This window comes from Phoenix dactylifera, unplaced genomic scaffold, assembly GCF_009389715.1.
Source record: "Phoenix dactylifera cultivar Barhee BC4 unplaced genomic scaffold, palm_55x_up_171113_PBpolish2nd_filt_p 000381F, whole genome shotgun sequence".
NCBI classification, from domain to species: Eukaryota; Viridiplantae; Streptophyta; class Magnoliopsida; order Arecales; family Arecaceae; genus Phoenix; species Phoenix dactylifera.
In genome coordinates this window covers 218,392-226,768 of record NW_024067828.1, presented here as the reverse complement: position 1 = coordinate 226,768, position 8,377 = coordinate 218,392, and the positions used below count along the sequence as shown (strand labels likewise).

The 8,377-nt window shown below is 39.4% G+C and overlaps 1 protein-coding gene across 1 annotated transcript in view; it reads left to right on the top strand.

The window, feature by feature from the left end:
* Positions 1 to 377: 377 nt before the first annotated feature.
* LOC103717263 (protein ROS1A-like) overlaps positions 378 to 8,377 on the top strand; it is a 30,924-nt gene continuing 22,924 nt past the window's right edge. Inside the window, exons 1-7 of the mRNA XM_008805582.4 lie at positions 378 to 503; positions 1,038 to 1,249; positions 1,704 to 3,998; positions 4,955 to 5,045; positions 5,185 to 6,733; positions 7,634 to 7,713; positions 8,251 to 8,335. Of these exons, the coding sequence (XP_008803804.3) occupies positions 1,048 to 1,249; positions 1,704 to 3,998; positions 4,955 to 5,045; positions 5,185 to 6,733; positions 7,634 to 7,713; positions 8,251 to 8,335 (4,302 nt within the window). The 5' untranslated portion in view covers positions 378 to 503; positions 1,038 to 1,047. The remainder of the gene's footprint in view (positions 504 to 1,037; positions 1,250 to 1,703; positions 3,999 to 4,954; positions 5,046 to 5,184; positions 6,734 to 7,633; positions 7,714 to 8,250; positions 8,336 to 8,377) is intronic.

Genomic DNA, 8,377 nt, shown 5'->3' with positions numbered 1-8,377 from the left:
GGACGGTTTGTTGCGTAGCCCCGAGGAGGCGGCCGGTGACGGAGGCAACAAACGGCAGGTTCTGGTGGCAGGAGCCAAGTGTCAACGAGTGCTCAGCGGCTCACGCGGCCCGTTCGACCAGTGGGTAGGTATCACGTTGCCCTCCAAACTCCAACCGTCGTATACTCTCCGAGTTTTCTCGGCTACGCCCTCCTTTCTAGTTTTTACTACGCCCTCCCTTTTTGTGCTATAAAATCCGTTTCGAAAGATTGCGGTTGCGAGCAAGCCCCGTTGATACTGGTGGGAAAAAAAAAGGATAGTATTTGTACACATTTATTTCATTAATGATTATTTTATGTATTAAATTAAATATGCGTTGCGCTCTAAAAAGGGGAAAAGGCTGAGTCTGAGTGGAAGCCTTCTTCTTCTTCTTCCTCTTCTTGGCCTGTCTGTCTCTCTCTTCCTAGCTCTGAAGAGAGGCCTGTTCTTCTCCATTGTACAGCGAGAGAGCACTTCTTCAGGAGGTCAGATTGCTTCCCCCCCCCCCCCCCCCCCCCCCCCCAATTTTTGTTTAGTTTATTTAGCTTGTTCATGTGGAATGGCTGAAACAGACTGTGGCAGGAGAGATCATAAGGTTCAGTTGGGATTTTTGTTTTCTTTTCCCCACTGAAAAAATCTGCTTCCATCTACGTTTCACTTGTGTAAAATATTTACTATCGCTTAAGTTTTATTTCGTCCATTAATTCATTTATGACAATAGATGAACTTTTCTATCCAAACATTTGATCTTTTCTTGCTTTCTGTGTTATGTGTGGGTTATTGCATTTCGCCTGCGAATAGATTTCCTCCCGGCTCGGAGGAGTCGTTTTCAGATGCAGTGATGGAGTTTTGCTTCTGAAATTATCGAGGAAGATAAAGATATTAATCCGTTTTTGTTCTCTTTTCTTTTCTTTTTAAGATTTATTTTCAAATTAGCCTCACTACAAAAGATTGTAGTTGTTGTAGCAGTAGAGGAAGATATATTTGATTTTTCTGCTGATTCTTTATCTTTGTGGAAGATATTTTGGGATGGATACAAGTGGAGAAGCTCAGCTTCAGCAGCAGCAGGACTTGGAGAAGAAGGGCCCTCGGGTTCTGGCTGCGGCAGTCCCCAAGAGAAGGACCCCCATCTCAGACAATGACCAGGGGATTCCAGCAGGCAGTTCAACCTCCCTTGAACCATGCAGTGCCTCTGCTATAGGTGGCCGGTGTTCAAGCTCCGGTTCAAGAGGTATTGGTGATCGCATTCCAGAACTCTATAGCTCAAAGGGGGCTACTACATCTTCTACAGCACCGGTTCACATTTACAATGCCAGTTTGCACACAACCACCACCGATCTCTGCACATACCCTTCAGAAATATCATGGTATTTGGTAATGCAGATCTAAAGAACAAGTCATCCTCCAGTCTTTTGGAGTTTACTCAGATAGGCACCATAAAAAATCTGTCCTGTTTGCCAAATCAGTTTCTGGTGAATGGGAAAGCCTTGATGATTTCAAGTGTTTCTAACAAGGGTAGTATGTGTCCTCAGAGCGAGTTCTACATAGATATTTTCTCTTGGTTTTACCCTAGGGAACCCTAGATACATAGCAGACATATTCATGTTATTATTCTTGGTTTATCATTGATGTAGGTTTTCATGAGCTCGAATCAAGGTAGGTTATTATTTACTTGTATCTTGCAGATGGTCTTTGTTTTCCATTTGCTCCAAATCTTAATTCTGTGACAAAGGAAGCGGCTTGCACTAGCATGAAAGAGGAAGAACACCTTCCAGTAGCCCCTCCGACGCCAGCCAAGGGTAAAGAAATACAAGGTGCTATACATAGTGAACTGGTTGATTTGGTTGATGTAGAGTTAAACAATATGGAAAACAACCTGGAGACCGACATACGGCAAAGCTCAGCAAAGGAGAATGTGAACAATGGTTCCTTACGATTTTTGGCACTTGTAACCCCAGATATTGTGAAGAGAGTGCAAGATCGTATTCCTCCAGAGGTGATTAATCTAGTTTGCGAAGAGTTAACTGATGGGGAAAAAAATCGGGAGCAAGATCAATGCTCTAACCGTAATCCCTCAGTGCCAACAACTGCAAACGAGAGGTGCTCTTCTCCACCTCAGGGAGTTGAACAGCATGTAAAAAAATTGTTGGCTCCTCAACAATTGGAATCTGGAAAGGATGAACAAAGGAATTACCCAGGAATAAGCTTGAACAGCACACCAAGGCAAAAGACAAGACGGAAAAGGTACATGCCGAAGGTTATTCAAGAAGGCAAGCCAACTAAAACCCTGCAGCCGTTAACACCAAAGCCTGTTACGCCCATGCCAGTCAGGAAAAATGAAAATCATAGTAAGACATACATCCGGGAGAAGAAAAGCCTAAATTCTTCGGACACATCCCCAAATACTACAAGAGAAACTGTTGGCAGATCAAATGCAGAAGGGACAAGTGCTGATCCACATGTTATAAATGGGACCAAACCAGTCAGGCGACGGTTAAAGTTTGAATCTGAAGGTGGACCAGTAAATAAACACCTAGAATCAACAAGCAACAATGTACAATTTCGGGGTAGAGGGAGACCTAGACATACTTCTACTAGCTCCAGAAGTAAATCAAAGTTGCAGCTCAGCCACGAAATAGAAGTGGTCATGGAAAATTCATCAGCTGGATTAGTATTTGATCTCGCTCGTTCACTAAACCAAATGCTGGAAGAGTATATAATGTTGCCAGAAATTCCAACCCCACCTGCTCAGTCTTTTAAAAGGGAATCATTGAAAGAAACTTCGAAGAATTTTGCTGGTAATAGGAATAGTATGAAAAACCCCATTTGTGGTCAACAGCCAAAACTGCAAACCTGTCAGAAGCAGGTAAATCCAAATGAAAAGGCAGATTTGATCTTAGTAGAAGATGACAATGACAAGACAGGAATGAAACGGGACTACAGTCATATCGATAGTGCTCAAACTGGTTGGGGACTTTCAAAAGATGCCGCCTTCATGCAGGGAAGTAAAGAGATAAATCAGGCTAGCAGATTTGATCAAACAAGCAGCCATGGTTCGTACTCTCAAGAGGGGCAAAAAAGGACGAGGACAGGGAAGCAAGACTTAGAATATCATCAATCTATGCAATGTTATTCCAAAGAGTTTGCATCTGCAGATGCACAAAAGTTACTGATATCAGATAAGTTGCAATCTCCAGAGTGCACATTGACATTTCGCCATACGAGAAGACCGACAAAGAAGAGATCAAAGATACCAGTCCGAGCCAGGAAGTTGACTTCCTTTGCTTCCATCATAGGCTGCAATCACCTATTGCCAACTCCTGAAAGACCACCTGAAGCATGCAGTGAAACCTTTTTTGCAGACAAATGTATGAAGATGAAAAGAAAAAGGCGTACAAGAAATGCACATGCTCTTCTCGTCAAGATCATTCCTTTAAATGTGGATCATGAACATAAGCTTGGGCCATGCATTTATGGTCCTCTGGAGCAAAAATCTGTTGAATCAACTGCATTAGGAGGAGATTTTCAAGAAAAGAACTTGCATCATGTTCAAAGCATTCCCATACAAGGCTACCCGATTAGCAACAGTGTTCGAGAACTGCACTTCATCAACCCAATGTCTCGAGCAATTATTCCATATGTAGATAATATGAATGATGTTATTTGGAAGATACAAAAACTGGACTTAGAGGGAGGGCAGGTGCACAGTGCAGCTGAACCACAAAATGCTCTTGTTCTTTTTAGTGGCAATATGATGGTTCCATATGAGGGGCCTTTTGATATAAGCAAGAAACAGCGCCCACGGGCTAAGGTTGAATTGGATGAAGAGACAAATAGGGTATGGAAGATTTTGATGGGGAAGGCATGCAGTGATGAAGCTGATGGATTGGATGTGGATAAAGAAAAATGGTGGGAAGAAGAAAGGCGAGTATTTCATGGTCGTGCAGATTCATTCATTGCACGCATGCGTCTGGTCCAAGGTTCTGTTCACAATATCTCTAAATATTTGTTTGCCAAATAATCAATTTCTATACCTTGTTCATATACAAGCATGCTGTCTAAAGAAAGGAAAGAGTTGTCCTCATCTTTTGTACTGGTCAATTACATTCCTATAAAACTGAATCTCCCCTAACCACCCAAATCCAGGTATGATGGATATGTAAATATAGCTTATAGACTGGTGCTATGTCAGCAATCTTTGCTACTGGCATACCCTAGGGCATATAATTCAGGTACCTTGCATTGAAGAAGATAATTCATAACTAGAATAAGGAAAAGAAAGACATATGAAGCATCTTCCTGAATAATGAGAATTTGTTTTAATTGAAATTCAATGGTTAACTATGTTTAGAATTTAAGCAAACACCTTTTTCTCTTTCTAATGCTAAATCACAATTTACGTGTATTGATGTGCTTATATGACTCAAGACAAATCATGTAGACAGCCCAATTGCAGGTCTTAGCATATGGAAAATGAACTACAATAAAGGTTTGTTCCATGAAATGTTCTCTGAATTGTTAAACCATAAACACAAATTATGACTCTTACATAAAAATGTAGTAATAACTCTTTTCTATTTTGGGTTTTTTCTAAACAAATTGTCATTATAGATACCAAGAGTTAACGGAAGAGATGAAAGATATCAATGTATTCTTGCCAGCAACTTGGCTATGAGACAGAAACTTCTCACATCAAACATAAAGGACGTTTGACTTGATGTTAAGGTAATGAATCCAAGAATTTTATGAATTCAATGAGAGAGTTTTAGGTCTATACAAATCACACAAACCAACATGTGTATGTTTATAAGAGTAATGCAGAACAGACACTGGCTGGCAATTTGCAAGAACATTATCTTCTCTTGTAATTCCCTACCCACTTCTGCAAGAAAGTTGGAAAATATCTGCATATACTAAAATTATCTTTTCCTTTTAGGGGATAGACACTTCTCTCCATGGAGAGGATCAGTTGTTGATTCTGTGGTAGGCGTATTTCTTACTCAGAATGTTTCAGACCATCTTTCTAGGTAATTTTAAGCTTGTCAAGCAGTTATTCAGTTTTGCAGAAGTCAATCTTCAGAATGATACCAAGCTTTTCTCAATTAGTAGCTTTTTCTTTTCAAAGTTTCTTTTTAGATTCCCAACTTATGTAATTGTCTTTCACAGCTCTGCCTTCATGGCCCTTGCTGCAAGATTTCCTCTTCGGTCAAGGAGTAACAGTGCAGATCTCAATGCAGAAAACATAAGCGAATCAACAGAAAAGCGAGATGGAAGCAGCGTTACCTCTGATGCTACCAATTGGCAAGAAAAAGGGTTCGGCCCAGATTTGTGTCACCGGGGTCCTCTGGAGATCCATGATGCTGATCATGTGAAGGGAAATGAAATGGCTAGCAGTAATGAATCAATAGGGAGAAATAGCAGACGTAACAAGGTGGATGATACAGAAGGCATAGGTTTGCACATCCATGGAAGTGAGACAGAGAAAGGTTTTGAAACACCACACTACAGAATAGACCCCTTGGTTTCAGTAACAGGAAGCACAGAATCAGAAGATACACAGTCCCTTGAGGATGTAGTTTCCTCTCAAAACTCTGTTGCTTCATCTGCAAACTCTTTGGACTACCTAATTCAGACAATGGATCAAGTAGGATCAAACTCAGGGTCAAACTCTGAAGCCAACCTAATAACTGGAAGTATGTCCAGTGGCTTGGACAGTTCTGTTTCATTTGAGGAGAATGTGCACATTGCAGGAAATAACCAAAACCAGGAAATGGACAACCATGGCAATGACAGAGTTCTATTAGAGGAAAATTGTGGTGGATTTGATAAAGAGGCATGTCAAGAGGGTCGAAATAGTACAAAGATTACTTGTGGATTAAATAATCTTGAAGGTGCTTGTAGATCAATAAGATATGCACCTAATTCCCATCTCAAATGTTCAGAACATAAGATAAGAGGTGTGTCATCTGTTCCTCCTGCACCTTCTCATTCTGATAATAACTTGAACTACATGTTGGTGGGCACGGAAAATATCAATGTAGTAAGAGAAGAAAGCATTTCAAACGTGCCATTTACTGCCTATGGGACCATGAAGACTAATAAAATAAAAATGGTAGACAGACACTCTAACCTTTCATCAGAAAATGCAACTAATTCCGCAGGTGAGCAGTCAGCATTTCTTGCTAAAATAACAGAAGCACTCGATTCATGTGCATGCATAAACAGAAATTCTTTGCAATCACGAACTTGCTTAAGGGTGGATCATAACAGAACTAACTTCCAACAGGAAGAAAGGAAGGCCAATTTCCCAATGGAAAACACTCAACATGCAGTTGACAATCAGGCTGAAATACCATACATCCAGGAGCATCAAACATATTTGAACTCATGTAATAATGAAAAGGAAACTTTAGAGGTTGCCAAGACACTGGACTTTAATTTAAAAGATGAAGTTTGCAGTTCCCAAAATGTTTCAAAAGAAAGAGCCAAAAGCAAATCAAGAGCAAAGAAGGCAAAGGTTGAGACTGAAAAGGTGGAGACTTTTGACTGGGATAGCTTGCGAAGACAGGCATATTGCAATGGTTATCAGAAAGAAAGAAGCAATGAGAGAATGGACTCACTGGACTGGGAGGCAGTTAGGCGTGCAGATGTAAATAAAATTTCTGAAGCCATTCGTGAGCGAGGAATGAACAATGTTCTGGCTGGGCGAATTAAGGTACAATTGTAAATGCTAATTATCTGATGCTGTTATTGGGATATATGGACAGTTACTTGCATGCTATATAAGAAAATAATAACAATGATAATTACAATAAAAATAACTGAACATATACATATATGATACGGCAAAATCACCAGCTTCATTTATCAACAACCCAAATCAACTTTCCTTATCTTTCTCTGTGTCTGTATGTCATGCACACATTTGTTAGAAAGTGGCATTATTCACTCATTTGTAGGTATTACTTTACTATCACAAACCCCAAAATATCCATATATTGAAGTGGCCAGGTCACTCAGGACTCAAGTAGTTATTGTTATTGGTTGGTTTGTTTGATATTTTGTCATCAGCTCTTGAAAAGGATTTCCTATCATCAACTCTTGAAAAAGATTTCCTATCATCAACTCTTGAAAAAGATTTCCTAAGAACCATCAATAAGCCTTCTTACTCTCCAGACTCCAAATGATGACAGTCAGCAAGAAGGTCAAAACAGCAATTTTCAAACTCACCATGCCCCCCCTCCAAAACCATGGGTCAAAAAACAAAGAAGAATCTGAACTTTCAAGCTGTTGCGAGGAAGAAAATTTCCTAGCTTAACACCATAACAAAACCATCTGTTGTAAATGATATTAGCACATATTTTCATTGCAATGTAATTTATTATCTTGTACACCTCGATCAAAAATTTAGAATTAATAATAATTCAAGAAGGTTGCACAGAGCATAAGAAAATGCTCCTCATGATAACAAATTGTTGATTGTTATTCATTTAATGCAATTAATGGAAATAATTAAACTAATTTTTTTCAACTGTTTCTTTATATATCAAGCAGCTTATGCACATCATAAGAAATTAGTACCACGTCTGGTAACAGTCCATTGATGATACCTCAGGATTTCCTTAATCGTTTGGTTAAAGATCATGGAAGCATTGACCTTGAATGGCTAAGGGACATTCCACCAGACAAAGCAAAGTAAGACCAGCTATATTCTGGGTTTATTTTTCTCACTTTTACATGTGAACAGGTTGTTTGATTTTCCACTGGAACAGACAAAATATTTACCAACTACTTTTCCTGCAAGTGCATTTTCTTTAGTAGATCTACCTGATTTCAAAATTTCTAAGAGGAAGAATTTGAATAATTAAATATGACTGGGGATCTTTTTTATGTCAGGAAAACAAGGCAAATAAAATTATTAGGAAGGCCAAAAAGAGATGTGATTAGGCTCTCTTAATATGACTATTGCAGCTATTGAGATATAACACTCTCTAAGGGAGGGATTTAGTTTTGTATTAGAGAAGAGAGGTGGTGAAGATTTGCTAGCTTGACATCATATGATTTGAGGAAGCTCTCTCTGATGGAGGATGGAACATTAAAGAAAGGTTGTTGAAGCAGCATTCATATAGTGACAAAACTGGCTAGATTGAGGCTTGGTAATCTGGTTGCAGAGGCTGCACAATCAAAAATATTTATAACTTGAAACTAACTTAAATACTGTGATGCTTACAGGGATTATCTCCTAAGCATACAAGGATTAGGACTCAAAAGCGTTGAGTGTGTTCGCCTTTTGACACTTCACCATCTAGCTTTCCCAGTAAGCCATTTATTTAACAAATCTCTCCATAGAAAACCATTT